This window comes from Punctularia strigosozonata (assembly GCF_000264995.1).
Source record: "Punctularia strigosozonata HHB-11173 SS5 unplaced genomic scaffold PUNSTscaffold_8, whole genome shotgun sequence".
In the NCBI taxonomy this organism is placed as follows: Eukaryota; Fungi; Basidiomycota; class Agaricomycetes; order Corticiales; family Punctulariaceae; genus Punctularia; species Punctularia strigosozonata.
Window position 1 is genome coordinate 1,091,013 of NW_006767440.1, and position 26,460 is coordinate 1,117,472.

At 55.3% G+C, this 26,460-nt stretch overlaps 12 protein-coding genes across 12 annotated transcripts; 6 read left to right on the top strand and 6 right to left on the bottom strand.

Moving 5' to 3' along the window:
• Positions 1–91: 91 nt before the first annotated feature.
• Positions 92–1,509, top strand: PUNSTDRAFT_88604 (uncharacterized protein). The gene is made up of 5 exons (XM_007384947.1): positions 92–172; positions 234–300; positions 363–508; positions 629–757; positions 816–1,509. The coding sequence occupies exons 1-5, from the start codon at positions 125–127 to the stop codon at positions 1,455–1,457; spliced, it is 1,032 nt and encodes a 343-aa protein (XP_007385009.1). The 5' UTR covers positions 92–124; the 3' UTR covers positions 1,458–1,509.
• Positions 1,510–1,581: 72 nt separating this feature from the next.
• On the bottom strand, positions 1,582–2,536 carry PUNSTDRAFT_144398 (uncharacterized protein). The gene is made up of 5 exons (XM_007384948.1): positions 2,452–2,536; positions 2,287–2,379; positions 1,942–2,226; positions 1,805–1,881; positions 1,582–1,750 (listed from the first exon to the last, which is right to left on the bottom strand). Exons 1-3 carry the CDS (start codon positions 2,468–2,470, stop codon positions 2,084–2,086), a joined length of 255 nt encoding a protein of 84 aa, XP_007385010.1. The 5' UTR covers positions 2,471–2,536; the 3' UTR covers positions 1,582–1,750; positions 1,805–1,881; positions 1,942–2,083.
• Positions 2,537–6,288: 3,752 nt separating this feature from the next.
• On the top strand, positions 6,289–7,133 carry PUNSTDRAFT_69396 (kinase-like protein; the record flags this gene model as incomplete). Its single annotated transcript, XM_007384949.1, has 4 exons — positions 6,289–6,453; positions 6,516–6,584; positions 6,639–6,857; positions 6,912–7,133. Coding segments are annotated over 4 exons (675 nt in total), but the record flags the coding sequence as incomplete, so codon positions are not given.
• A 283-nt stretch (positions 7,134–7,416) lies between these two features.
• PUNSTDRAFT_104042 (protein kinase) lies at positions 7,417–8,646 on the top strand (the record flags this gene model as incomplete). Its single annotated transcript, XM_007384950.1, has 4 exons — positions 7,417–7,623; positions 7,678–7,928; positions 7,978–8,389; positions 8,445–8,646. 4 exons carry the CDS (start codon positions 7,417–7,419, stop codon positions 8,496–8,498), a joined length of 924 nt encoding a protein of 307 aa, XP_007385012.1. The 3' UTR covers positions 8,499–8,646.
• A 292-nt stretch (positions 8,647–8,938) lies between these two features.
• Positions 8,939–9,770, bottom strand: PUNSTDRAFT_114321 (cell division control protein 42; the record flags this gene model as incomplete). The annotated part of the gene is made up of 5 exons (XM_007384951.1): positions 8,939–9,001; positions 9,054–9,388; positions 9,449–9,521; positions 9,584–9,640; positions 9,723–9,770. 5 exons carry the CDS (start codon positions 9,768–9,770, stop codon positions 8,939–8,941), a joined length of 576 nt encoding a protein of 191 aa, XP_007385013.1.
• A 535-nt stretch (positions 9,771–10,305) lies between these two features.
• Positions 10,306–15,416, bottom strand: PUNSTDRAFT_144401 (uncharacterized protein; the record flags this gene model as incomplete). The annotated part of the gene is made up of 13 exons (XM_007384952.1): positions 10,306–10,444; positions 10,500–10,590; positions 10,649–10,671; positions 10,742–11,004; positions 11,060–11,119; positions 11,174–11,276; positions 11,336–11,480; positions 11,549–11,706; positions 11,763–12,017; positions 12,076–12,801; positions 12,874–14,149; positions 14,200–14,924; positions 14,978–15,416. The coding sequence occupies 13 exons, from the start codon at positions 15,414–15,416 to the stop codon at positions 10,407–10,409; spliced, it is 4,302 nt and encodes a 1,433-aa protein (XP_007385014.1). The 3' UTR covers positions 10,306–10,406.
• A 388-nt stretch (positions 15,417–15,804) lies between these two features.
• On the bottom strand, positions 15,805–17,016 carry PUNSTDRAFT_88614 (Tautomerase/MIF). Its single transcript, XM_007384953.1, has 7 exons — positions 16,907–17,016; positions 16,697–16,782; positions 16,559–16,597; positions 16,378–16,488; positions 16,219–16,322; positions 16,118–16,150; positions 15,805–16,067 (listed from the first exon to the last, which is right to left on the bottom strand). Exons 2-7 carry the CDS (start codon positions 16,727–16,729, stop codon positions 16,028–16,030), a joined length of 360 nt encoding a protein of 119 aa, XP_007385015.1. The 5' UTR covers positions 16,730–16,782; positions 16,907–17,016; the 3' UTR covers positions 15,805–16,027.
• Positions 17,017–17,312: 296 nt separating this feature from the next.
• Positions 17,313–17,753, bottom strand: PUNSTDRAFT_69789 (Cerato-platanin; the record flags this gene model as incomplete). Its single annotated transcript, XM_007384954.1, has 1 exon — positions 17,313–17,753. One exon carries the CDS (start codon positions 17,751–17,753, stop codon positions 17,313–17,315), a length of 441 nt encoding a protein of 146 aa, XP_007385016.1.
• A 1,337-nt stretch (positions 17,754–19,090) lies between these two features.
• Positions 19,091–21,015, top strand: PUNSTDRAFT_144403 (uncharacterized protein; the record flags this gene model as incomplete). The annotated part of the gene is made up of 11 exons (XM_007384955.1): positions 19,091–19,138; positions 19,191–19,289; positions 19,342–19,434; positions 19,489–19,614; positions 19,675–19,903; positions 19,956–20,054; positions 20,109–20,274; positions 20,323–20,364; positions 20,411–20,616; positions 20,674–20,825; positions 20,878–21,015. The coding sequence occupies 11 exons, from the start codon at positions 19,091–19,093 to the stop codon at positions 21,013–21,015; spliced, it is 1,398 nt and encodes a 465-aa protein (XP_007385017.1).
• A 436-nt stretch (positions 21,016–21,451) lies between these two features.
• PUNSTDRAFT_53253 (uncharacterized protein) lies at positions 21,452–22,364 on the top strand (the record flags this gene model as incomplete). Its single annotated transcript, XM_007384956.1, has 6 exons — positions 21,452–21,505; positions 21,573–21,642; positions 21,698–21,796; positions 21,854–21,946; positions 21,994–22,122; positions 22,173–22,364. Coding segments are annotated over exons 2-6 (527 nt in total), but the record flags the coding sequence as incomplete, so codon positions are not given.
• Positions 22,365–22,527: 163 nt separating this feature from the next.
• PUNSTDRAFT_144404 (uncharacterized protein) lies at positions 22,528–23,407 on the top strand (the record flags this gene model as incomplete). Its single annotated transcript, XM_007384957.1, has 5 exons — positions 22,528–22,694; positions 22,750–22,800; positions 22,853–23,031; positions 23,087–23,238; positions 23,297–23,407. 5 exons carry the CDS (start codon positions 22,528–22,530, stop codon positions 23,405–23,407), a joined length of 660 nt encoding a protein of 219 aa, XP_007385019.1.
• Positions 23,408–23,422: 15 nt separating this feature from the next.
• Positions 23,423–26,439, bottom strand: PUNSTDRAFT_53254 (kinase-like protein). Its single transcript, XM_007384958.1, has 3 exons — positions 24,890–26,439; positions 24,599–24,830; positions 23,423–24,547 (listed from the first exon to the last, which is right to left on the bottom strand). The coding sequence occupies exons 1-3, from the start codon at positions 26,405–26,407 to the stop codon at positions 23,688–23,690; spliced, it is 2,610 nt and encodes an 869-aa protein (XP_007385020.1). The 5' UTR covers positions 26,408–26,439; the 3' UTR covers positions 23,423–23,687.
• Between the last annotated feature and the right edge of the window lie 21 nt (positions 26,440–26,460).

A 26,460-nucleotide genomic window follows, 5' to 3' on the forward strand; every position in this document is an offset into this window, starting at 1 on the left:
CCAAAACGATGCTATTACTTGCTCAACGTAACCCTTCGTCACCATTGATTTGTCACGTGATGCTCCTTGAGTCTTTCCTGAACCCCGACGACCTCAGCCTGCTTGTGCCAAGTGACCAAGTATCATGTCTCGCCCCCAGGATGACAGGAACCAGGAGGCCACCGTATATCTGGTAATGCTCTAACATTATCTTGTGCGAGTGTGGGTCTGAAACTGACTACGAAATCCTCCAGGGCAACCTTGACGAACGCTGCACGGACGCGCTCATCTGGGAACTCATGATCCAGGCCGGGCCAGTTGGTGAGCAGCGGCGCATTGCCAGCAGTGCGGACGACGCTGACTTGACCATCCGTCATCAATAGTCAATGTTCATCTACCCAAGGACCGCATTTCCATGGCACACCAAGGATATGGTTTTTGCGAGTTCTTGACGGAGGAGGATGCTGAGTACGCATGCAAAATCATGAACCAGATCAAGCTATGGGGAAAGCCCATACGTGTCAACAAGGTGCGCGCCTCTGCCATTTGGAGTAGCCGGAGACCAATATTCCCGTTAGACTGCACCCCTGCCACATATTTCACCTTTCCTCAACTTGTTTACTCATTTTGCTGACCGGACTATTCTTAGGCATCTTCTGATAAAAAACAACTTGACGTTGGCGCGAACCTTTTTATCGGCAATCTCGACGAGAATGTGGACGAGCGGGTGCTCTACGACACGTTCAGTGCGTTTGGCGTCATATCAACAACGGCAAAGGTACACGCAAACACCGCCGAAGTATCGCGCATTGGTCTGATTTTGCTTTCTGTGACAGATTGCTCGCGACCCGAGCACTGGGCAGTCCAAGGGCTATGGCTTTGTCTCGTACACTGACTTCGAATCCTCCGATGCCGCCATAGAGTCTATGAATGGCCAGTTCCTCATGAACAAACCCATCACCGTGCAGTATGCATTCAAAAAGGATGGCAAGGGTGAGCGGCATGGCACACCGGCCGAACGTCTGTTAGCTGCCCAAGCACGGAAGAACAACGCGTTACCGGTCGCAGCACGCACCGCCGCGCCTGGAATGTTCGCCGCGGGCCGCCCGGGCTTCCCCGGACCCTACCAGCCCGGTCAATTCGCAGGAGCCCTTGCGCAGCCCCCGCCACCACCCGGCTTTACCCCGCAACAGACCGTCGTTCCCGGCGTGCCGCCCGTAGGATTTGCACCTCAGCAGGCTATTGTCCCCGGCGCGCCGCCTGCGTACCCGCCTATGCCGCCTATGGGCATGGGCATGATGCCCCCGGGGATGCCAGCAGGGATGCCCATGGGGATGCCCCCGCCACCACCTGGCAATATACCCGTGTTCAACCCTCAGGCGGGCTTCCCGCCCCCACCGCCTGGCTTCGCTCCGAATATGCAGGGTATGCCCGGTATGATGCCTCCGCCTCCCCCTGCACCCCATTATGCCCAGTAACGCTCTGATTATCCTGTACTCGTGTAGCTTGTCATATATGTCACACTTTTTCTGATGCATGCCATGCCCTCCTTCAAACTTAATTTGTGGTCAGGTAGGTCTCGCAAAGCACAACGTTCCTTTCGTACATGCAATCGGCATATAGGCATACAAGTGTTCGTCGGGACGTATAGGGTGAAGCAATCTGTATGATCTAACTCTATGTGCTGTCGCGGTGGACCTGCGTCAACGTTCAGAGCCTAATGCTTGGTCTCCTATTCGGGCGACGGGCAGAGAATCGGAACATCGCATCTCTGCCAGTAATTGTTCGATGAGCTAAGGCACGGGGAGAGATAGTTGACACCTACAGATCGCGTAATACTTGGACGGCTTGGGCTCGTAGTCACGTTTGGCGGCCGCCGCCGCGTAGGGCCCGTCGAGGGAACTGTTGGAGGGGTCGCTGTAAGTGATAGAGGAACGTAGTGCAGATCATGAAGCTTCTTACCGGGCAACAGGAGTGGCACGCTTCTGGACCTGAGCCTGCTTCAACCCCTTGACGGGGGTGGCGGACGCAAGAACGGCCATGAAGGCCAATGCGAACAGGAAGAGGGCAATGCGCTTTGAGAGCATGTCGAGATGGTTGATCCTCAACGAGTGCTGAACAGAACTGCGAAGGAGACCAAGACGATCGCCTGGTTGATTCTCTTCCCGCTCATCGCCTTATATTCTCGGACGCCACCAAAAGCATCACCTGGAAGACCCCCAGATCTTGGGCAGTATGCGGCGCCGGCTATCGAAAGGTTGCCAGGGAGGTTAGGCGGGACCGGCGAACAATCTGTTTTCGACTGACATAGATGGGAGAACCACCGCGATGCGATGCGGAGCCACCCGGTCGAGCACACCAACCTCTCCCCAGCATGGCGCGACTGAATAGTCGGAGGGGCTTGTCGGAGAACGCGAACCAAGACAAAGGATGTGTTAACTCGAGTCTACCAGAGTAGTGGCCGCCGCCTACGACGTGCAATCGAGCCCATGCCCCGTTTCGGCCGCTAAGAACATTGTAGGCGCGCGTTGCAGGCACGTTCAAATCGGCGGTATCTTAACACAGCTACCAAGCATCCGGTGCCCTGCCCAAACCGGGGCAATCACATCGCAACGCTCTTGTTTCATCACGCACATCAGGCTGTATGATTGATTCTGTCCAGACGATAACGCGCGGACAATGGCGGGACGCCCTACATCGCGGGGTATAGTCGGCCTGGAGATGGCTGTTTGGGCGTCGCGATAGGCAAGATGCTCTGTTAAAGCGGGAGGCTCTCAGGGTCAACCACGTTGAAACATGGATGAGAAGAAACATACATTCTCAGATGTCATTGAAAGCTCCCGATCTGCGCGGGTTGCGCGGATGCTGATGCGCCGTCCGATGCTGTAAGCAGCAGCAGAGACCGCCGAAAGAAGATTTCGAAGGTAAGTTTGAGGAGTCGATACGATGATCAAGGAGAGAACAGTACTTACAGTCGGCATGGAAGGCCATGCCGATTTCTCTGCGCATCATGAATGCGTAGGTGCGAGAAAAGGCGCCGGTGATGTAGCTCCGTGCCCCAAACGACGTCGAAGAGCAGAGCCTGTCATAACTACCTGAGCGCATGGTAGATTACGGCGACGGGCGATGTACGTGCGTTGGCCTTGGACGTTTGAAAGCCGGTACCTGGGAATAACAATGAATAGACACAAACCGCAGCAACCAATCGCGGCGTAGTACTTGCGTCATCGATCGCCATTCCAGAGAGCAGCTCGTTCATAGATCGGAAGAAGCCAGCGATCGAATGATACGTATGCCGTTGGCCAGGGTTGTGCTTGGGAGAAGCCAGGTAACATCCATTCAGCCAACAGCGCGGCACCGGTCAGACAAGCAATCCAGAGCGATCTCATTCCAAAGACCCAGTGGTTTCCGCGTAAGCTAACTTGTGTGCAGCATAACGTGCAGCATCATACGGCGTACGTGTACGGCTTTGCTCGATACAGGCTGGCTCCGGACTGAAATGTAAACAACGCGCGTGAGAAGAGCCACAGAGCCCTGGCTTTCCCAGGCTTCTCTTCCGGCGCCGGTTCATAGTAAGTTGCCTCGCCGACCCGCCGACTCGAGGCATCTTCTGAGGTACCGTGTGGTCCTTCGGCCGCTGCAACTTCCTGAGGCACGATTCCGAACCTAGTCTATTGGCCGCAGGGCGCAGAAGTTCGCCCACTCCTTTTGCGTTTATGGCCCTTCAGCTGTGGACAATGCATCGGCTTTCTCTGCCCAACATGCGCCGGAGCTAACCTCGTTGCAAACACGTAACCCATGCTTCTTCCGACGACCATATATACTTACGACTCGACCCATCACGACCACCGAACGAAACCCACAACTCCACTTGTACGGTCCGTGGCGCGCCGTCCGTTTCTTCGATCATGAACGCAGCAACGTTCCTCTTGCACATGTCCCCTTGTTTATTCTGGGGACTCGCCGATGAGTGAGTCTCGTTACATGAACCCAAGCGACCGAAGCGGCGCAATGAATGCAAGGGACATCGTAGACATGCATATGCGGCATAGTCGCTGACTGGCCACTGCGACAGCAAGCTTTCATTTCCAAGTTATCAACGTGACAGGCGGGTGAAGGACTGCCTTATTCAGCAGAAGCAGTTGCTGATTTGTTCTCATCCGCAGGCCGCTTTGTGTTATGGCGGCCATATCGTCGCTGCCTTCCGGTTGCGGAACCTTGTTTGGAATGGGTACACTCTCGCCATTAGCGCGGCGCGGCCGACAGTTTCGAGGAACTCGGCTGTGGCCAGATGCTTCTTCAATAGTGCCGTGTTGGCAACAATCCAGTCTACTAGCAGGTATAAACACTTGCCTTTGATTGCGTTTGGTCGGGTTGGGAGGCACTGATAACGTGAACGCAACAGTAGCCCGCATTACGGGAGCGCCTCGTGCTGACTTATTGAATAATCAATGTGTGTTTTCATCATCGTCGCGTTGCCATTAGAACGGCTTACCTTCTCGACAGGCTTAGTGATGACCCCAAACTATGTACTCCATCGGGATATGCAGCAGTGCGTCCGCATTCACCATCTGGACCCATGGGCACCGAATCGAGCATTGGTGTGGTGGCCATGTTGATGAAGGTAGCGCAACAATGCGCAGACTCTGACCGTAACGTAGCCCTGGCGCCTGAGACAAAGCCATTGTCTCACTTCGGGTGCATATAACACCAGATCACTCGCGACTCGTATTAGCGCACTGAATTATCCTCATACACTCTGACCACAATGTCGTCGGCCAACTCATCCCCACAGCCTGCACTCGAGAAGAGTCTAGTGAACACAGAGGCAAGTGCAACCATCAGTCTCGCATTCGTAATCAACTCACCATAATTCAGGTCAAAACCACCGACGTTCAGGCTACCTCTGTGGCTCAGTCGCAGGTCGGCACTCCTCAGTACGACGTGGATGATCCCGTACAGCCCTCAGCGCCTTATGCACGGCCGGGTGGCTCCAACTTGGTTCGAACGGATTCCATCTTTGAGCTAGTCAACAGCATCATAGAACCTACGGTGTCCGAAGAGTTGATGTGTCTCCCCGCGACGAGAATCGACGTTGGCGACATGTCTGCAAACCAACAAGATACCTGCACAGGCGACATTCCCTCTGGAGCCGTTTCCCCGCGAGTTTCGTGTTCTACGGTGTCTGCGTTGACGGCGCCTTCGACATGGACCTGGTCGTCAGGAGAAGACGACAGCGACGGTGGAGATACCGAAATCGAGGACGAAGACGACGATCCCAATTTCTGGACGTATCGGCAGGTACCGCTAGGGAACCAGAGTGCCTGGAACGTCCTATCAAACATGGCGGCTCGTGTAGGCGAACGTCTATACCCGGAAGAAGATCAGTGCAACGAGTCAAACGATTGAGGTTGTACTCCTTTTGGGTATATGTCTTTGCTGTCACAGTGTCCGTGTAGCTCGGCGATCGACAGGACATGTATACTGCAAACCGATATTAATATTGTAATACACGCGTGGTACTTATGGGATGCATGCCCAAGAAACATAAGCCCCATCACATCATTCAAGTATCCAGATGAAGCACGGCTGAGGCCTGAAGCCTGCAGGGGCGCTCTGAGTCGGGGCGCTTCCCAGCAACTAAGCAAGCATATCCTTACATGCTGTCGTTATGTGGGGTGCGGGTCAAGCGAGGGCGTGGTCGTGGCCCACGCGGAACTTGGTCGACACCTGCAACGTCCACACACTATACCTTCGGAAATTTCCTACTTCGGGCGCTTATACACTGCCGTCAACAGCTTGTTAATGGCACCATGGCGCCTATCCCCTGGCCACGGTGCTATTGTCGCCTCACGTTGGCGCGATTCTGAAGAGCGGGGATGGAGACCAACTCCCTAGATCGACGCTCAATCTCACAAGCACAGATAGATGCACTGGACAGGGTACGCTGTCGTCACGCTGCATTGTTTTGGTCAATTGAGCGTATCAACACCTGGGTCCCTCTAGCATCTTGACACAATCCCACATGAAGATGCCCAGTTTCGGCCACTGCTACGTCAACTCAGTCGGTTGTGCGGGGAGAGCGAGCTTCTGCCCACATCTTATGAGCTCGCTGGTCTCGTGGCATTGGACGAGGACGAGGCGTATTCCGTTGGTGGCTTTTCGGATGTATGGAGAGGGACGCACAACGGGAAGCCCGTCGCTCTAAAGATTCTCCGGCTACATGCGGGAGACCGCGCCAGAGTGAAGAAGGTAAGCTATCCCTCAATACGTGCTCCCCGATTCCTTTAACTCGGCTTGAACTAGATTTTCTGCAGGGAATCCATCTTCTGGAAACGATTGTCTCATGAGAACATCGTCCCCTTCCTTGGTACATCCCCACGATCCCACGTATGCATAGTAGCAGAATGGATGGAGCATGGTGATGTTTTATCCTATCTCGAGCGATTTCCTCTCGCAGATCGCAGACAGCTCGTGAGTGCTATGATATTCACCTCAAAAAATATCGAGATTATATCCTCATGCAAACTGTCCAGATAACCGATGTCGCTCGTGGCCTGAACTACATGCATGCTAGCGGGGTTATACACGGCGACGTGAAAGGAGTAGGTATCATGCCTTTTCGTGTGCTCTTGTCATGCTTACGGCTCAATAAATAGCGGAACATCCTCGTTGACGGAGAACACCATGCCAGGTTGAGCGACTTCGGCCTGTCAACCACTATCCTTGGGACAGAAACCCTTGCGTCGGTCACGGAAACTTCCGCAAACAGAGGTAGTCTGCGATACATGGCCCCAGAGCTACTGGATCACACGGTGGACAGCGTCGCGCTGACCATCAGAGCGGACGTCTACGGTTTCGCAATGGCTATGTGGGAGGTCAGCTTGTTTGATGACAATTTTCTACGTCGATTCCGACAATCTCTCAAACAGATATTCGAGGGAAGGATACCTTTTCACGAGATCAGAGTGGACTACGTCGTCGTGCTGAAGATTAAGGATGGTGTACGCCCTCCGCGTCCTGCGGACACGACGGGGCTCGGTCTCGATGACGAGATGTGGGGTCTGATACAGGATTGCTGGACTGCCGATCCGTCTCAGAGACCTACCATGAGCCGCGTCTTGGCTCGACTTACACCCCATACACGTGATTAGTGCTTCCAGCTTCCTATCTGTGGGTTGTACTGAAACATACAGATAGTGCTTGCCCCGACCCCCATCGTTCTGCCCGTGTCATCGGGAGATCAGACGCCCTCGCCCCCACGCGCTGGCAGAGAGCTGGATTCCATCGAATATGCTTTACCCAATCGCGTCAGCTTTAACGCCCGACCTGCGGTTGCGCGGGACGTCTTTGGTACCCTGCATTTAGGAGGAGAAGATAGCAGTGAGCTCATCTCCGCCTTCAACAAGCGTATTGCTGACGGAATATGCAGGGCAAATGCGTGCTTACACCCCTATACGCCGCAGCGGTGATGGCTATTTCGCAACAGTCCATCTCTGTGATTGGCATTCACCAACGGATATACCCCGCTCGGCATTGGAGAACAATCCGAGGTACGCCGGGCGTCATGTCGTAGCGGTCAAACACTTCAAGCGGCCTTTCACTGCGGGATACAATGGTCTCTTACTTCTGCTCGAGGTGCAGGTGAGCCCGTTGTGCTCTAAGCCTGATTGGTAGGCGCTGATACGCGGCTATTAGGCTCTTTTCGCCCTCGGCAGGCATCATAACATTGTGCAGCTTTATGATATCATGCTACTGGAACCATCAGATGAGCTCATCATGGTCTTTGAGCCGATGGAGGGCAATCTCTACCAGCTGATCAAGGCTCGCAAGGGCAGGTTCTTCGCCCAAGGATTACTTGCTTCCATCACATCCCAGGTGCTCGCCGGTTTGCACTACGTACATCAAACGGGCTTCGTTCATCGAGATATTAAACCTGAAAATATATTGTGAGTATCCGGTCACATTATGCATCGTCCACTGCTGATGAAAGTAAAGAATCACCACCACGGGCATGAAGAGGTACGGTGGAGAGCACAGCGAAAGGCCGGACGTGGCTGCCGTAGCCAAATTATGCGACTTCGGACACGCCAAGAAGGTCCACCCGGACGTCCCTGATTCAGAATACGTATCGGTACGGTGGTACCGCGCGCCTGAGATACTATTACGCAGCCATAAAGTTACAGCAGCGGTTGACATGTGGTCTCTCGGTGCTGTGCTCGCGGAATTAGCCACGTTACAACCACTCTTCCCGGGGACTGACGAGATCGACCAGCTTCACCGGATAGTCGACATTCTCGGCGACCCAGTGGAACGATACGGGCTAGATAATCATGGCAGACCTCACGGTGGCAGACAGTGGCCAAGAGGCGTCGAGATGGCTCGCCAGCTGGGCTTCAGTTTTCCTTTGGTGTGTTCAATTCGATCTTCATCCACGCGGAAAAGGCTGACAAAATGAACGTAGAAACAACCTGATGTCCTTGCTCACCACTTCGATGCATCCATGCCGAGCTCGTTGATCGCTTGCATCGCCGATCTGCTCAAGTGGGACCCGGATGCTAGACTTACCAGCAGACAAATGCAAGATCACCCCTACCTACTGAAGACATTGGAATGATCCTGGGAACTGTCGCCGTTATGCTTTTACCAAGGCGATGCGTGACGTTTCGCGAAACCCCTAGCAAACGCAATTTCCCGTGATTGTTATGTACATTCGAACGATAAAGACTAGTCAGCTGCAGAGGGGCGTTCGCCCGTAAGGAGACGAATCTATCATGTAGCCTCTTCGCCTGGTGAACAACCACCTGGACGGGATAGATGATGCTAGGATTTAATGATGGGGAAGACTAGTGAAGACAAGAAAAGGTGGACCCGAAACCGGATATATGAGGAAATCGTGACAAAATACTCGTAGTCGAAGCATTAAGATGAACGTGGCGAAAGGAACGCGGCTACCCCGTTAGAGGATGAGACATTTGCTTCTCTTCTTGACCACCGGGGGCTCCAGTGCGGCCACGATAGCCTGTTACTCCGATCAGAATACCGCGCTGATCGGCAGGAAGAAGGAGACGAACCTCGTCGAAGACGTTCTTGAGACCCTTCTGAGTCAACGCCGAGCACTCCACGTACTTGACCGCGCCGAGCTCGCGAGCAAGTCGCTCTCCTAGATCCTGGGTGACCGGCTTCTGCTTTTGCCTCTGAAGCTTCTCCATCACCTGGGGATCATCCCGCAAGTCTATTTGAGTGCCTACGATGAGGCAGGGCACGCCGGGACAATGGTGGTGGACCTCCGGGAACCATTTCTCCTTCACGTTCTCAAACGAAGCCGGCGACGTCACGCTGAAGCACACGAGGAAAACGTCCGTCTGAGGGTAGGACAATGGTCGCAAGCGGTCGTAATCCTCCTGACCTGGAGTGGAGCTCAGCGATAAGGCCGGCCGCGGTCAATCCCATGTTAGCAAGTCCTCACCAGCGGTGTCGAACAGCCCCAGGGTATAAGGGTCATCTCCGATCATGACGGTGACAGCGTAATTATCGAATACCTACAGGATTTGAAATCGGTTAGGCCGGACCGTCGACGTGACGAGTCCTTGACAGCGCTCACAGTAGGGACATACTCGCTGGGGAACTTGTTGGTGGTGTACGAAATCAAGAGACAAGTCTGTGGTGCGACAGGGACAGCATTGAGAAGGACGTAGGTCGGTAAGTCGCGATCAACCACGGGTACAGCTCAGAGCACGGACCTTCCCGACCGCACCATCACCGACGACGACACACTTGATGGTTTGCATAGTGGCAGATGAAAGACCAGCTAGCGTTCAAGAGACTGTTATCGAGGCCAAAGGAACGTTAGCTCGAGTTTGCGCTCTGGGGTATAACGTGCGTATGATGCCGCGAGGAGGTCCGCACATGGCAACCACGACCTCTCCACGTGCCGCACTCGACACGTTCCACGGTACGACGCGTATGGATAGGGAGCGAACACTAACTTGACCTGGCAATCGCGGAGAAGGAGTCTGTTTTAGACTTGGCCGAAGCAGGGGGAGCAGCTTGCAGAGGTCGCCTGAGAACGGCACGAGCCAATTCGGGATCTGGAGGAGCGACGAAGCAGCGCGGAAGTGAGCGCGAGCTCGATGTCAGATACGATGAAGACGTACGGACGGCGGGCGCGTAAGAGGCGGTGGTCGTCGACAGAGGCAGCGAGGGGAGCACGCTCACGTCGCAGCAGCGGTGGCAACCACTGTGGCTGTTCTTACGTAAGCTTCCAGGAGGTCTCGACTCTCACGGCATCCGAGGCGGGAGAAGGCACAGAAAGGAAGAAAAATATAACAAAGCAATAACTCTAAGACCATACTGTATGTAATTTAAGGTCGTAGACGACAATGATGGAGCTATACTAACAAGACTGCTCGCGCAGAATGCGAAGATCAGATCACTTTGGCCCGCTTGCGCGGGGCCTCGACCGCTATCAGTGTTCTTCATGAGTCTTCGCGCGGTAGATGTCCAGTGGATGTACTCACGGGGTGGCGAAGGCATGGGCCACCAGCATATCCGGCCATTCAGCGTCCCCGTTAGGAGATGCGGCGTATTGGCCGGGTGATTGTCGCAAGACTTGAAAAACCCCGTGTTAGGACATGATTTAGTAAGATAGTGCAGAGATAGTGCGTACAACAATTGCTCTGACGTCGGCATCTGACGTAGCGCCACCGTCAGCTTCAACCACACACGGACTCCAACCCGACCAAGTAACGTGAGAACGCACCTTCACCGTGATCCATCTCGGAGGTTGGAAAGCGATCTCCCGTATAACGGTCCCATACCTGCAACGACCGATCCACTACTCCATATACCACGCAGCGCCCATTCGTCGCGAAGATGGCCCCAGCAGTGCTCGAGTCCCGACGTTCGATGAACTTGACGTCGGCTTTAGCCTTCTGATCTGTGTTGTGTATGTTGATCAAGAACGCCGTATCACCGGGGCGGGTAACAAGAGCAAAGCCTCTAGGATCGACGTCAAGCGTGCGCCTGGTAAGAGCCTTGTGTTAGCCTAACTCAAATGGGCAGCGCATATACGACTTACAGTGCAGTACCCAGAAGGGAAATAACTCGTAGGGTCCCGTTCGGAACTTGACAGTACCACCTGGGCCACCGGTCTCAGCATCACTTGATGGACGCCCTAAGCACCATGACTCACAATACTCCATCAGTGGTAGCGCCGAGCAATGCCTCACCATCCTCGATGAACCGTATGGTCGTGGTATGCTGTCTCAAGATTGCTCGTTGTTCGTGCCACGAGCCTGCAAATTAGTGACTAAGATCAGGACCTCCGCTAACCTCCCACAATAGATTGGCATACCCTTGTTCCACAACCAGATCCGGATGCCTTTCGGGGTTGCCACGGATATCCGGTCCTGAACGTGGGCGATACAAACCGGCGTTCCGTCCATTGGTCTGCCCTCGTTCAAGTCCAGTTCCTTGGCCCAATGCCAGCGATTAGGACCCTGAGCAGAATATCAGTACACATCCTCGATCAATCGCATGTCAGTGCCAGAAATGTCGATTGACGTACAATCCTGGTCCACTTGCTAACAACGCCACTTTCTCCGAGCGATAGGATACCGTTGTTGTCTGCCAGCCATCGAACGGAGATCACGGGCGCGTTGTGTTGCAACATCGCCAGCTCAGTCCGCGTAAGATTGTTGAAGATCCGCACAGTGCGGTCAACGCCTGAACCAAGTCAGCGCCGCCCCACCCTGGGATGCCACCCGACAAGCGAGACCTACAGCTCACAGCGAAATGCTCGCCTGTGCGGCAAAGGACAATCTCCTTGACGGCCGTATCGCCTTTGACTTTCAGCGAGTACAATGGCTTCGGTCTCATATCCGTCTTCGTCGATGTCGGAGAGTCGGGCGTCGAGAGGACGACGGGTGATATGGGCAGTAACGCAGATGCAGCGCGCTTGACACCTCGAGGTACCGCGCGTTGTAGCTGCTCCGCTGGTACGACCGGCTTAGGAGGAAGCGGGTGGTATTTCGGACCTTCATTGGCTGGCGTGAGCATGCAGATTTGCGACGAATGTCAAGAGAAGAGTTTCACCTGATGATGATTTCGGTGTTTCAGGATGTGCAATAGACGCATGTGTCTGACGAGAAGGATCGGTTTGGATGGTATGAGAAGTAGTGGGGCCGATGCTCTGTGGTGGCGGAGGGATCGGCGCAGCCGGTAAAGTGGTAGGAATTTTGATTGTTGGTCGGTGGGAGGAGCTCGCGGGCGTGGAGACGGAACCATTCCCGTTCGCGTGTAGGACTTCGGAAGGCACAGCAGGCGCCGCTCCCGTAGGTTGTGGAGGTGGATAGAATAACGTGGTTTGCGCCGGAGGATTATAGAAGGAGAAGGGTGGGGGTGGAAACGAAGACGAGACGGAAGTAGGAATGGCGGGAAAATGAGTGGTAACTACGCTGGTCGGGAACGCGACTTGGAGTGGTACGGACTGGCTTGCAGGGAAAGGGAGATCAGGTAGAGAGGACGTAGATATTGTCGACGCTGGTGTTGGCGGCGGCTCGGCAACTGCCGGAGGCTGTGGCGGAGGCGCCGGAGGGGGCGCCTCGGGCGGTTCGGGAGCCTCGGGCGGCTGTTTGGCGGCATTTGCCGCGGCCGCTTTCTTCTTGGTGCCTCCTCTGTTCTTGGCCTTTCCCCCACGTTTCTTTTTGGCAGGTGCCGGAGCGGAAGGGGGAGCAGTTTCCGGTTCCGGTTCGGGGGGTGGGGAAGGATCAGGAGCTGGCTCTTGCGAAGGTGGCGAAGGGTCGGAAGAGGATTGTACGACTGAAAGGGAAGAATGAGTAAACGAACTGCGGTCATCGACTGATGGTGGGGGTACAATGTAGGTTCGCTGACCTGAACGTTGCGACGAGGCTCCAGCGATAGGCATCCATTTCGTAGAAGCCTTTCCTTTCGCATTTCCTGTTGCGTCAGGCTCGGACCTCGCTGGTTCGGTTGGTTCGTGCGTTTGTGCCTCTTTCGCAGATTCGTCCACCTGCGGCGAGGGCACTGGAGGCGAGACTTCCGCGGTAAGTTCCGGGGGAGGAGGGGGTGAGATGAGATGGGGGGGTTTGTCTCTGGAAGAGCGAGTTGTGCGCTGGGGAGAAATTGACTCATGAGTCGACGACCGCGATGCCGCGCCATTCGCAGCGTTGGAATTCGACACCCCTTTAGGTGGCGGCCAATTTGCACCCACGACGAGAGGTTTCCCTTTCTTTGTCGCCGAGCGAGTAGACACGAGAGCGGCAGGCCCTGTCGGTATGCGGGCGCTGGCGTTGATCAAGCCCCGCATCGCTGCTGGCATGGAGGGTCGAATGCTCAACGGATTGGAGGATGGTCCGGTAGGGATGTACACCAGGGACTTCGGGTCCGGTGGAGGGTGAGGAGTTATCGGCTGAGGGGTCGAGTTCGATGAGAACAATGTGTCCCGGGCTCTCGTGTATATCGCCGGTTCTGGTACTGGTGGGAGCGGCAGCTTCGGTGGAGGAGGGGGTAAAGATGGTGGTGAAATCGTATGTGGAGAGGACATATCACGAGCACAGAGTGGCGTCACCTCCTTCGAAGATGAATCGGCCGAGACGGCGGATGGAGGGGCAACAACGGCGTCGACTTTCGCGATCACTTCTTCGCCGGTGGAAAGAGCACGGGACTCCTCGGCGGTGGCTGCATATAGATTAGTTGCAATGACTGTACTCAGAGCAAGCTCATCGAGTGGTAGCGATCGCGACCGGGATGTGTGAGGAGCAGGATCCTCCCCAACTGGAGAAGTCCGCACAGATGAGGGCGCATCCGGTGGGGCGTGGTCAAGGGTCACGTTGCTACCGGACGCAACGGCGTTTTCAGAGAGCTGACGACGAGCTACGGGCATACGTGGGGACAACGACTCCCTCTTCACAGCGACGTCGCGAGGCGGCGCCTGACTGACGCAGTCATCCGCCGCGCTACTCTGGGCGAGCTCAATTTCATTGAAACTCCCTCCATAATGCGACGGCGGTGGGGTAGGGAACGCTCCGACAGGCGTCGGAGACTCCCTCTTCACGCAAACCTCGCGCATCTGGCGCACGTGGGGCTCGTAGTCGTTTTCCGCGTCCGACTCGATCTCCATGGGTGAAAGGCTCCGGACCCGGCGCGACTTGTAAAGAATCAGTCAACGGCGTTCAAGATTCATATAGAATACATTACCTGAGGGGGAGCGAGGAGATTGCCGGCGCTTTTCGTCTCCGTCGAAGTAGCTGTCGAGGAGACCGCTTTCTCGACCGTTCCCACGGTCGATCCGTCGATCTCGACGCGCGGGATCGGTTGGTTGAAGTCCGGTAGGATTATGAGAGGGGTCGTGGAGACCCCTACGCTCTTGCTACGGAGAGGCTTCGGAGACGGTACCGGTGGATCAGCCTGCGTGGAGATCGATATGCGAGCGGGCGGAGGAGGAGATGGCTCGGTCTGGATACTGTGAGATAAGCGCGCAGGAGGAGCAGGAGGAATAGCTTCTACGGAGACGGAGGTCTGGGGAGGCGCGACCTGCACACCCGCGGAGCTTTGCGGGGGAACAACCTGTACGCCTTCAGAGATCTGTGGGGGAGCAACCTGTACGCCTTCGGAGCTTTGCGACGGAGCCACTTGTACGGATGCAACGCTCTGAGATGGGAAGGCTTGGATGGAGATCGAGTTCTGCGGAGGTATTACCTGTATGGAAACGGACTGCTGCGGAGCCATGGCTTGTATGGAAACTGAACTCTGCGGAGGGACAGCTTGTACAGAGATCGAGCTCTGGGTAGCCGTCGCCTGCACGGACGCGGATTGGCGTGGGGGCGGTGGGGGAGGGTCAACCTGTACCGAAGCAGCGAGGCGAGGAGGCTCCGCTTGCACGCCGACGGACGTGTAAATGGGCAATGCCCCAGGATGGAAAGCTGAGACAATTAAATGAGTATTATAACACTTACCGCGGGCCAGATCAACATACGGAGAGCGGTCACATCGTCCGTCCTGAACCAGTCAGACTTCCTCATCTTCGGTGGCATGATGCCCGCTTCCCCGAGTTCGTCTTCCTCCGCCACTTGAGTGGTCTCTGACTCCTCCAAATCAGATTCATCATCTTCTGAAGCTATTTCGCCGGTGATCAAGAGCGCCTGGTCCTTCAAGTGCCCGCTCGTAGAGATAGAGAGCAGGATTTCCTTTCCCGGCTTGACCTCGATACGCTTCGCGGCAAAGAGGCTATAATATACTGCGGAGTGTTTCGAGGCGCTATCTTCCTCATCTTCAGAGTCGTCCGATGAGGGCTCGACGCGTCGCAGCACGACATGCGCCTTTACCGTTGTTCCATGAGGTACAAAACGCAGAGAGCCCTTTTTCAGACCAAGAAGCCGGGCTACATCATCCGTCTGCGCCTTCTCCCGGCCCATATTGCGAGCCTAGCTGTTCGAAAGTGCCTCTGCTATGATGGGCGAGGCGAAGGTGAGGGCAAATAACGGAGAGGATAAAGGCTGAATGACATGCGCGCCGCCCGCTGTGCTGCCACAGCCAGATCCTAATCACGTGCACTACGTAAATGTTCAGTGCTTTCTCGATCCGTACCGCCATCGGGCGCTTGTTAAGCGCTACTTTGAGGATAGACGTTTACCTTTGTTCTGTGTTTCCCCCAGGTGGAATCACCAGAAGACTGCGTGGCCTTTGTCAAGCCCATATCACAACAGATTCCCAGTTTTAGCTTCGGAAGTTACCGGGTGGCAGAAGAAAACCTCGGAGAACGGCAGACCCCGTATTAACTTCAGCCCTGGGCCAGGTTGGCATGCCGATAACATCCCACGCACCCTCTAAGACAAGGTTTGCAGAGGTTTGCAACCGAAGGGGCGATATTCGCATATACTACACACTATCGGCTAAGTAATATGGACTCACTACTACGCGGCTTGATTGGCAACGACTATCGATTCATCCAATCCAAGTACATTCACTGCGGATCGACAACCTTCTTCGTTGTAAGGCGCCCGGAGAGTCAAATTAGACTCCATGTCTACTTTCCAAAGATCGTGGCAAACGTCGTGCCTTGATGTCTACGACAGCGTTCGTGAATGGGCATAGAACAATTCCGAGATGAACGTACCCGATGAAAGCGCGGCCCGGATCGTTGAAAACTCTGTTGGCGTAGAGAATCGTTAGATCAACCCCATTTCGCCACAGAGACCAAAAGTGGTAAACACTGACACGTAACCGCGATTACCAGGGGTACCGAGCGTCTTTTGGAAATGGTCGAAGATAATCTTGCTGTAGTTCTCGTTCACCTCCGGATTGATGTTGTCAAGGCTCGTCTTCCCGTTAGATCAGTATACGCAACGGAACCACGCCGGAAGATTCGGTACTCACGATGGTGAGAAGGAAGGCAGGCTCGAACGTGCCCCCGAAAGAGAGGTTCTCGTCGTAGTTGTAGCTGACCGATATGTACACTTCGGGCTTTCCCAGGAATTCGGCAGAAAGCTGCGGGAATGCGGGGTAAACAAGTTAAGAAGGTCCCCGATCTAAGAATCAAGACAGTCGCGATGCGCACCTTGGAGAACTCCTTGATCCATGCTCGGACATCGGGCACCTATCGTATACGTAGTCAGACCAGGTAACGTCAGCGGCTAAGCTCAAGCCAATGAGATCGTCTCGAGCAAGCCAAACCTGACCATATCGTCTTACTCGCCTTCACATTCGTCTGCAGCACGAGACTAGGCATAGCGGAAAGCCGTGGGCGGGGTGAAGTAGATCAGGATGGTCTGAGGGGCCTCGACCTTGGTTTGGTGACGGTATATATGCGATCGGAAGGCCGACCGGTAGCACACGTGAGGGTGCATGTCATTCACCAGAGCATACGCACAAGAGGTTCCCGTGAACCATGATCATTTCTAATCTGTGTCAGCTCTCCCAGCTATAGACTTCGTGTAGAAGCCGGAACCGGCGACCGGAGAGCACGGTTGTGCGATTAAACCCATTCAGCCTGCGGAATTCATCCTTGCGTCGTAAAGCGCTGTAGCATTAGCAATCGCCCAGAGGCATCGATCGGTAAATCCTGTCAACGTCTCCCGGCGCCGGCCAAAACCGGGACTGCGCAGGCGCGTGGGATACTTCTTCAGCTTGAACTAACGTACGATGCAAAGTGCAAACAACAGTTGCATGCTTCAAAATTTCCGCGTCCAGCATACACCAGGAGTATGTACTTGTACAACAGGACCACGAGACTACAACAAATAATCCTCTGCTTCATCGCGAAATTCTGTTAACAAAGTGAGTCTCATGAAGTGACATCCAACAAAGTCCAGTCAGACCCACCATTTCGGACCGCGCAATCCGCACGACACAGCGGAGACCTGAGTAGCGGTCACGTCAAAGTGTCCCTTCGCCACGGCCTGGCCGTCCGTGAGGTCGTCGAGCGCCTCCTGCGCGATGTTGAACCCGAACGCGGTGTCGATCAGGACGACGTTGATACTCTTGCCCGTGCCGGCGTACGCGAGGTTCCAGCACGTCCCGCAGTTGGTCGAGTTCCAGCCCGCGACGGGCGCGCCGCCACCGATGTAGGGGAAGTGGGGAATCTGGTTGAACGTCTCCCAGCCGAAGCGGGTCTCTAGCCCGTTCGCGCCGTTCGAGCAGGCGACGCTGTCGAGCGAGCCGTTCGGGTTATCGTAGGTGTTGTCATAAGTGACGACGACGGCACGGGCGGAGAAAGCGAGTGCGAGGGTGGCGAAGACGTTGGTGAATTTCATCGTGTGATAGGAGGGTTGGTTGGGAGTGTTAAAGCGAGGCTCGATGAGAGGCTGCTGACCATCCTGAATCAGGTTTCCTCTTATTTTATACCTGAAGGAGCGCGTTCGCTTGGGGTATGAAATGCCGTCCACAGCCACGGTCGCCGCCGCTGAGAGGTCAGATGAGTGCTGGAGCCATGCACGTCCCATAAAGTTGCGTATAATCCGGCATTTGGCTTCTTACCAATAGCTTGCGGATCTGCAGCTAAGCCCGCGATCTTAGCGGGGAATGCAGCTTGTTCCATTGAGTCTGGTTGGGGTCGAGATGCTAGGTTATGCAAAGACATCCGAGAGGGTATTCGAGGGGCTTGGAATGCAGCATTCGGCCTTCAATATCGGAAATGCGCTGTCAAAGCAATGCCGGCGTGCGCGCTTGCCAACGAACGTGAACCGACTAATCGGCGTACCCAGTTCCGTGGGGCAACGTTGGATGGCAGAAGCAGCTGCTTGAACAGTCCACTAGCCGTGACAAGCACATTTTTCGTACACTCCTGAGCAAGAAATTCAGTGCATGTGCAAGAGAAAGATGGAGAAATTAGTTGGACCATACCAGCGCAGCAGCGAAGATCTTGCGGGATCAACGGCACGATCGAAGCGCAGCCAAGCTTCCCTCCGTACATATGATTCATCCTAAGATCCCGACTGCGTGAAGCGGCATACGTTCGCCGAAGAAAACTTGGGGGCGTCCAAGCGCTGGATGACAACCTTCAAGTTTTCGAAAGGCTTGGTGTTGGTGGTCGGGCGCGGAATAATGTACTATGCCCGTAAGTTGCGGCGTATGATTGAGCTTGGGGCATGCATGTTGTACTGCAGAGCCGGTGGTACGCGCAACCGGTTGCCCACGAACGAGTATGGGCAAGTACGAGACAGCATGTAGTGGCTGTGTTCGATCGGAGACGGACAGGAGAGGACCAGTGCGAAAGGACAGGAGCCTCAGCAGCGTATTGGCGTGCTTCGAGCTCGAGCGCCGCCCTGATCAAACTCACACACGACTTGCTTTGCCACAAGGCTTGGAGCATCTATGCTTAGAGCTGACGTAAAATATAGGACACACGCTTGATACTCGCCGTGTACACGTTGCGGCCGGTCGTCCTGACGGACTCTCCTTGGGACGCCCTCTTGCAGCCATCTCTTTCGCTGCGCTCGTGTGCGGCTCGTCTTCTCGTTTCTCTCATAGTTTAACTTGAGGTCAATCACACGCATTACAAGATCTAGTCACTAGTATCAAAGAGGACGTTGTTGCTCTATGGTATTAGATGTTAACTAACGATTGTGCTGTTAAAGCAGAGTTCCGCGAGATGCCGTCGCTCACGGCAACGAACCTAACGCTCAGTGAAGAGGTCTCAGTGAGATTCAATCTTTATTCTGTCCATTGCTTCGCTCATACTCCATACACAGGCGACCGGAAGCTATCATATCGATGGGCTACTTGCCGCATGTCAGGATGCGGGGACCCTCAATTACACCACACCATCTGCAGCATCGGACTCGCTCCATGTAAGCCTACCGATTCCGTTTCTGACATATCACTGACTTCGAGTACGCAAAGCTGAATCTGCGCAAGGATCAAGATGGCACGGTGGTACATTTGTATCTGCTCCAAGATAAGGAAACCAGCACCTTGCACGATGCGGAAATAACTGTTAGTTAGCTCACCATCTTTTTATTCATTGCAATCGTTCATGCATCTTCCTAGCTCAGGGCATGGGATGGTTCCATCATCGCATCAAGATTCTGGACGTCGAAAGCTATCAACCCCAAAGGCCGAGGGTGGGCATCTTTCTGCACGGTCACCCAGCTACGCGATAAACTCGCTACCAATGTACGAACGTTCATATTTGCCAACAACATGATTGGTTTGAAATTTGCATGACAATCACAGGACTCGTGCACGATACAGTATACTGTGACAAGATATAATTACGAGCATAGCCTGCATCCCTCAGGGGGATTCCGCGCAGTGCGGAAACTGCCACGCCTGTTGAAGGCACTCTTCGACGACGTGGGTAGCAGTGATGTGCGATTTGTCATCGCACAACCCCATGCTGCAGTTCAAGCGATCCACGCACACTCAAAGATACTAATGGAAGCGTCGGAATACTTCAATACCAGTTCGTTCAACTGCATGCTTCTCAATTGCTGCTACTCACCGATTCCCACCAGTGTTCGGGTCGGGATTTGCGGAAGGTCATGGCACTGATCCCGTATCCATGTTAGCTCCGCGCCCGTCCACGCTTCGGGTCGACGCGGAACGTTCCTCAGGTGCGGGCTCCTCGCACGAGGATCCTTCTAATTAAACATCCAACGCGGGCAAAGATATGCTCGGCCCAGTTACGCAGACCAGTGAACATGTCAAACCCGTTGCGGAGATAGAGGAGCCGGATCCGCGGTCATCTACATCTCTGCGAGCTACGGCCAATGAGGCGACCCAAGAGCCCATCAGATGTCGACAGAAAAGAACTGTCACCATCACCGATACGCCGTAAGAGCGAATCATCCATTGACACATGGCTCGCGCTGACGACTCTAGCTACGAGACATACCGGGCAGTGCTTCATTTCTTGTACACCCAGTAAGGGCTGCGTAAAGGAAGCTTCTTTCTTCTTGAACCTTGCCAGGTCGATCGCTTTCTCACCGCTGGAATCAACATACGTGACGTCGTTGCATCGAGCAATCGAATCCGACGCTAACGCAACTTTCGTATCACGCGACATTTTCAACAAGGAGCACGCTGCTGCGTACTGGACGTTTGCCGAGCTCGGAACGACCGAAATATGCGACATCCCACAGGGTGACCCCAAGCTCTTATACGAGCTTGCGGATAGTGCGTCCTATTCATCTGACGTTCGCTCGCGTTTACAGGCTTGTGACTCTTACATAGGAATGGACATACCAGATCTCAAGAAAGGAGCCGCCTCCTACATCGAGAGTTCTATCACCCCTGCAAATGTGGTGACAGAATTGTTTTCCGAGTTTACTGCTCGCCACGACGAATTCCAACCAATGCAGTTCGAGCGTGTAATTGCGAATTGGGTGAGCGTAAACGACACCGACGAACGGATAGCACTGACACGAGTCATCTTAGGATGATGTTTCCACGACACCGGTCATGAAGGAGGTGTTAGAGTCGCCAAATCCTCATACAGTGCAGATGCTCCTTCGACTCTTCGGACGCCTCCGGGTTAAGGAGCAACACACTGACAGGAAACAAAGCGAAACTTGAACTCACAGATTGCGAGTACTCAGTAAGTTCTCCCCTCTAGTGCACTTGCCTGGACCACTAGTAACGCATAGAACGAATGCGTAGTTGCATGAGTTGCGCTCATCCTGTCGATACTTTGTCTGCGTCGACGATTGTACTGCTTGAAGTAACGTACAGGTGGAACTTCACGCGTTACCACGTCAACGCGTGGAGATCATGTGACCGCGTAGGCTTCATTGTTACGCGGCTTTTCCCTTGTCGTTCTTTCAACTTCCTGAGGCTGAGTGCAGGCAGCACTCTGGCGTTCACTTCGACTGGTGCATCTTAACTTAAGTCATTAAGTCACTTCGCTACTGTCTCATATCTTTCGTATCGTGTCCTGCGCGGCACCAGTTCCGTCCCTCGTTGCACCCCGAGGTACCGTGCAATTCACTCTACATCCGGATCATCTACCATCCCCCCTTCGTGCAACCCACCAGTACTATCAGCCCACCCGCTCCGAAAGTCAACCGTCAGTGATTGCACGTCGCTTCAAGGACCAAATTTCGTTTTGGCTGATAGTGGTATGCATATATAAGTCCCTCTAGGGGTGTTTATCACATGGCTCCATTCACCATCACACGGTCCACGCTTGACGAAGAGTTCACAGTGAGACGCATACCATCATCTGTTCCACATGTCTCATACAAATTCTCGCGCGTAGTTCACAGGCAGCTTTGACATCACTGGCTTACTCGATGCCTGCCAAAATCCTGCTTCGTTTCAAAAGCGCAGTCCGAAGTTAGACAATATTCCTCTTCATGTACGACTGGATGTCTCGACTGCCATGAAAGCACGAAGTAATGACGTTTCTTCATAGTTTTCATTGAAAAAGGAAGAGGGCGGCGATAGCCTGAAGGTGTTTCTACACGATCCTAGCAGGAGTAGTGAGCTTTACGACTGCGAGGTTACTGTTAGTAATTGCCTTGCTCTTTCTGGTGAAACCTGACCATGCAGTAGCTGAGAGCCTGGGACGGATCTGTCGTCGAATCACTATCCTTCTTCTCGAAATCGATCCGAGAAGGGTCAGGTCGTGGCTGGTCATCCTTCTGCAAAATTTCCGCTCTTCAAGATTTTCTTGCTAGCAATGTATGCATATATAAAACTGCCATCTGTGAATACCTAACCACTTTTCCAAGGATCTCGCGAAGATACAATATAAAATAACGTGCTACGGTCATGGCGATACGACAATCCCGCGTCCATTACATGGAATTCAAGCTACACAGCGACTGACCAATCTAACCGCCTCGATCTTCGACAACAAGGACTCAAGCGATGCGCTTTTTGTCATTAAACCACCCGAGACAGCTGCACAAGTCATTCATGTACATTCAAGCATACTCATTGAAGCGTCACCGTACTTCAAGAAGCGTGCGCCCTCTTACCTCATGCACTCGTGCTGTGAAGGCTTACTCATGCCCTGACTACTTAGTAATCGATTCTGCAAGGAGGTCATCTCTGCAAGCCTGTACTCCGATCCCTGTAGACGCGATGCAACATCCTCGCGCAACCCCTCGAGCGGGTCCTGGCCGAAATTCTGTGATCACGCCAGACGAAGGACAATCAGCGTCGGATGCCGCGTCTAGCGTGACCAACGGGTCTTTCAAAGAGAGCGCCTCAAATAAAATCGTGTTTAAAATCTGTGATCCTGATCCATCGTGAAGACGACTTACTTGTGGAGGGGTTCGCAGGTGCTGACTTGGGCCTTTACAGGTATGAGACCTATGAGACCTTTCGGGCCGTGCTCTTTTACTTGTACACTGGGTTCGTCCAAAGCCTTATTCGTTGCGATCAGTACGCGTCTCATTGTCACCAGATTTATTGCGTTCACATCGCTCGGATCTGCCCATGCGGAGACTGGCGCAGGTTCCGAGGCGACGGTGGATATGGATGATGACAGAGTTGCCATGTACTGGAATTTTGCGGAATACAAGAACGCCCTGCGATACAGCAAATTCTGTGGTGATCCAAGGTCGATTTACGAGCTTGCAGATTGTGCGTATTCTACCTTCCATATGCTGGCGCATACCATCTCACGCAGATTGAGTAGTGTGGGAAATCCCTGGTTTGAAAAGAGCCGCGGCTTCGCATATCGAGAGGAATCTCACTCCCGCTAACATCGTCACCGGACTATTCTCTGATTTCACGGGACGCCACCCGGAACTGCAAGGATTTCATATCGAACGGGCCATCGAGTACTGGGTCAGTCGCCTTTCCTATTCTCGCAGCTTTGGAAACATGGCTGAAGATGTATGCTCAGGACGACATCGCTACCACTCCGGCTATGAAAGAGGTCCTTCAGTCTCCGAATCCTCAAACAGTGGAGATCATGCTGCGGCTGTTTGCGGGTCTGCGGAAAGAGAAGAGGTGAACGTCGTGGATGGGACGGATGCAAAGAGGTTTTGTCATTACGTTCGTAGACCTCAAGTTTTCTAAATCTACTACAACAGCTATAGTATATATAACCAACATGTCGCGCTTTGCATTTACTCTATACAAGATCTTTCGAGAATCGATATTTCCAGTGCATGTATGACTGACAGACCGCATAAATAGACGATGGCGGTGGTGAATGATCGTGCGCGGTAGATGAATGGTGTGGTGTACAGCGAGGACACGCAAGAGCAGCAGCGGCGAGGAATATGGCGCGGTCATTGCAGTTCTTGCAGCGCGACGCTGTCGATCGCCTCGGCGTCCATGAGCACGCCATCCTCCGCCGACACGACATCCTCCCTATCTCCCTCCCCGCTCTCATTCTCCAGCATGTCCGCAATCTCTGCTGATGTTGCATCCCCATCGCCGTTTGGAAGGCCCTCCACCGGGCCGGTACCACGATACCATGAACGCACGCTGCTCGCCCTCGACGCCGCACTCTTCGCGCTCCCCCGCCTGCTCACGCTCCCCCCGGCGAGCCAAGCCGCAGGCGGCGCCGGCGCGCCCTCTCCCCTCATCCACTCCTCATCCCACAGATCCACCATCCTCGCCCGCTTCTCCGGATCGCGCACGAGCAGGCGGTCCACCACGCGCCTTACGCCGCTCGACCGCGCGAGCGCCGTCCCCCGCAACACTTCGTCCTCCGCGTCAAGGACGGTATCGTGCCCGTGTTCCGCCGTCGGCGATTCCGGCTCCGCGTCCTCCTCCTCCTCCTCCTCCTCGGGCCACTCGTACTCCCCCCTCGCGATCCGCATCAAAAACGCGCGCCGTCCCTCCTTCCTCACCCCGCCATCGCCCTCCCTTCCCCGCCCGTGCCCGTCCTCGCCCTCGAACGGCAGACGCCGGCAGGCGAGCGCGTACAACACCACGCCGCACGCCCACGCGTCCGTCCGTCGTCCGTCATACCGTCTGCCGAGCACGAGCTCCGGCGCGGCGTACGACTCGCTGCCGCAGCGCGTGGACAGCGTCGGCTCGGCGGGATCGATAAAGCGCGCGAGGCCAAAGTCGGTGAGCTTGATCAGCGGCGCAGGCAGTTCCGGAGCGCCGGAGTCGAACGGGTTGCAGGTCAGGAGGATGTCTGGGATCGCGATCAGTATCGGTGCTTTAGAGGGAGGGAGGGAAAACATACTCTCGAGCTTGATGTCGCGATGGACGAGGCCGACGCCGTGCATCCAGCCGACGGCTTTGCAGAGCTCGCCCCAGATCCGTCGGAGCAGCCGCTCATCGAGCGCGGCGTGTTTCGCATCCGATTCGACAACGTCAAATAACTCGCCGCCGCCGACATGTTCGAGCCCAAGAACGTAGTGCGTCGGCGTCGAGAAGGAGAGAAGGTACGTCACGATCGACGGGTGCGAGATGTGCTGCGTCAATAAATCGGCGTTAGCCAGAGGCGCCTATATCGACGCAAGATGAGGCTTACGCGGAGCACCTCGACCTCTCGCACGAAGCTTATCCTCGTACGGTCGTTCACGTCCGGCGCCGTCCTGTCCACCAACTTGACCGCGACCAACCTCTCGCCCTTCCCCTCGTCCTCGTCCTCATCCGCCGCCGCTCCCAGCTCTCCAAACTCGCCGACGCTCACGCTCGCGCTCGCGCCTTCCCCGTCCCTCTCACAAAGACACTGCCTCCCCTCCCTCCGCCCCATCCCTTCCTTCTTCCCTTCCAGCCTCTCGCCCAACCTAAGATTCAGGCCCAACAGGGACGGTTTAGTTCCCTCCACCACCCGTCTCCGCTTACTCCTCCTGATGCTTCCCGGCCGGCTGCCAGGCGTCGATCTTCCCGTCCCCGGAGGCGGGTCGTCAGGCCCCGGCACGATCTTCCCGCGCGCAAGCCAGACGGTGCTGAACGCGCCCTGACCGAGCGCGGAGACGAGCGTCAACCGCGTATCGCCCTTCAAGTCGGAGATGACCGTGCCGGGCTCGATCTCGACCCCGTCGGCGTCCGGGTCGTGCTCTTCGTGGTGGATGTAGTGCTCGCTTTCGTGTGGTTCGTGGCTATGGCCGGAGGCGGAGGTAGACGCGACGAATTCGGCGGAGGTGGGAGAGGTGGTGAACGGCGCTGGGGGCAGCTGCGCGTGATCCTGGGTCGCGGGGGACGCTATCGACGTGGACTCCCGCGGCAGTGGCGTCGGCTGCCTCGCCAGCGGCGCGCTGACGATCCTTCGCGTGCTCAACCTTTCCAAGTCTTCGCCGTTCGCGGACGCGGGCGAGCGGAAGTCGAAGTAGAGGCCGTTGGCGCTCGTCGGCGTCACTGCGGCCCGAGGGTGGCTTGCATGGTCGCGGTCGCCCTCGCGGTCGGCGAAGCCTCGGAGGACGGGAGAAGAGGTGTCGAGCGCGGGGGCTTGGCGGGTGTAGCGCGACGGGAAGAGCCGGTGGAGGGGTGGGTATGCGCTGCGCGGGGGAGGGGCGGGATCGAGCGCGAAGCGAGGTGGAGAGCTTTCCCTCGAGGGCGGGACGGATCTCGTTGGCGAGGCGAAGAAGGCGGCGGTGAGCGAGCGTGGTTTGTCCTTATCTCTGTCCGTGGGCGTCGGCGTCGCGTCGGCGGGGTTGGGATGGTGCGCTCCAGGTGTCGTATCGGACGCAGAGGAGGATGGAGGGGGTGGGAGATCGATGCGGGTGGGAGGGAGGTGGGGCGAGGACGCGGTCGAGCCGAAGGGGCTGCCGAAGAACGCGGCCGTCTTCTTCGCGGACGGCGAGGGCAGCGGCGAGAGCGGGAGCGGGCCGTCGCTCAATGTCGAGCTGGAGGAGAAGCTGGAGATGCTGAGCGTCGAGCTCGACGACGGCGAGAGGAAGTCGGATCCTGAGGCGGGGCAGAGCTGGTGTGCGCCGCTCCGGTCGGCGCGCTCGAGGCCGGCAGTCGAGATGGAAATCGGCATTGGGGGCGCTGGCGAGGTGATTTGTTCGTGTCGTTGTTGGTAGCAAGTGGAGATATTAGGCATGGATGTACAAGAAATTACAGGGAGGACGAGGAGGGGAGGGGGGCTATAAGGCG

Bases quoted from the DNA above. Each gene is read 5' to 3' on its own strand.
- PUNSTDRAFT_88604 (XM_007384947.1), top strand. From the start codon at position 125: ATGTCTCGCCCCCAGGATGACAGGAACCAGGAGGCCACCGTATATCTG. The intron at 301-362 runs GTGAGCAGCGGC...CGTCATCAATAG, and splicing joins GATCCAGGCCGGGCCAGTTG to TCAATGTTCATCTACCCAAG. The intron at 509-628 runs GTGCGCGCCTCT...GACTATTCTTAG, and splicing joins AGCCCATACGTGTCAACAAG to GCATCTTCTGATAAAAAACA.
- PUNSTDRAFT_144398 (XM_007384948.1), bottom strand. The intron at 2,227-2,286 runs GTCAGTCGAAAA...ACCTTTCGATAG, and splicing joins GCGGTGGTTCTCCCATCTAT to CCGGCGCCGCATACTGCCCA.
- PUNSTDRAFT_88614 (XM_007384953.1), bottom strand. From the start codon at position 16,729: ATGCCTAGTCTCGTGCTGCAGACGAATGTGAAG. The intron at 16,489-16,558 runs GTGCGCATCGCG...GCATTCCCGCAG, and splicing joins GGATCAAGGAGTTCTCCAAG to CTTTCTGCCGAATTCCTGGG. The intron at 16,151-16,218 runs GTCAGTGTTTAC...CTACGCCAACAG, and splicing joins CCTGGTAATCGCGGTTACGT to AGTTTTCAACGATCCGGGCC.
- PUNSTDRAFT_53254 (XM_007384958.1), bottom strand. From the start codon at position 26,407: ATGCCTAATATCTCCACTTGCTACCAACAACGACACGAACAAATCACC. The intron at 24,831-24,889 runs GTAAGCCTCATC...TTATTGACGCAG, and splicing joins GAGAGGTCGAGGTGCTCCGC to CACATCTCGCACCCGTCGAT. The intron at 24,548-24,598 runs GTATGTTTTCCC...TCGCGATCCCAG, and splicing joins TCGCGACATCAAGCTCGAGA to ACATCCTCCTGACCTGCAAC.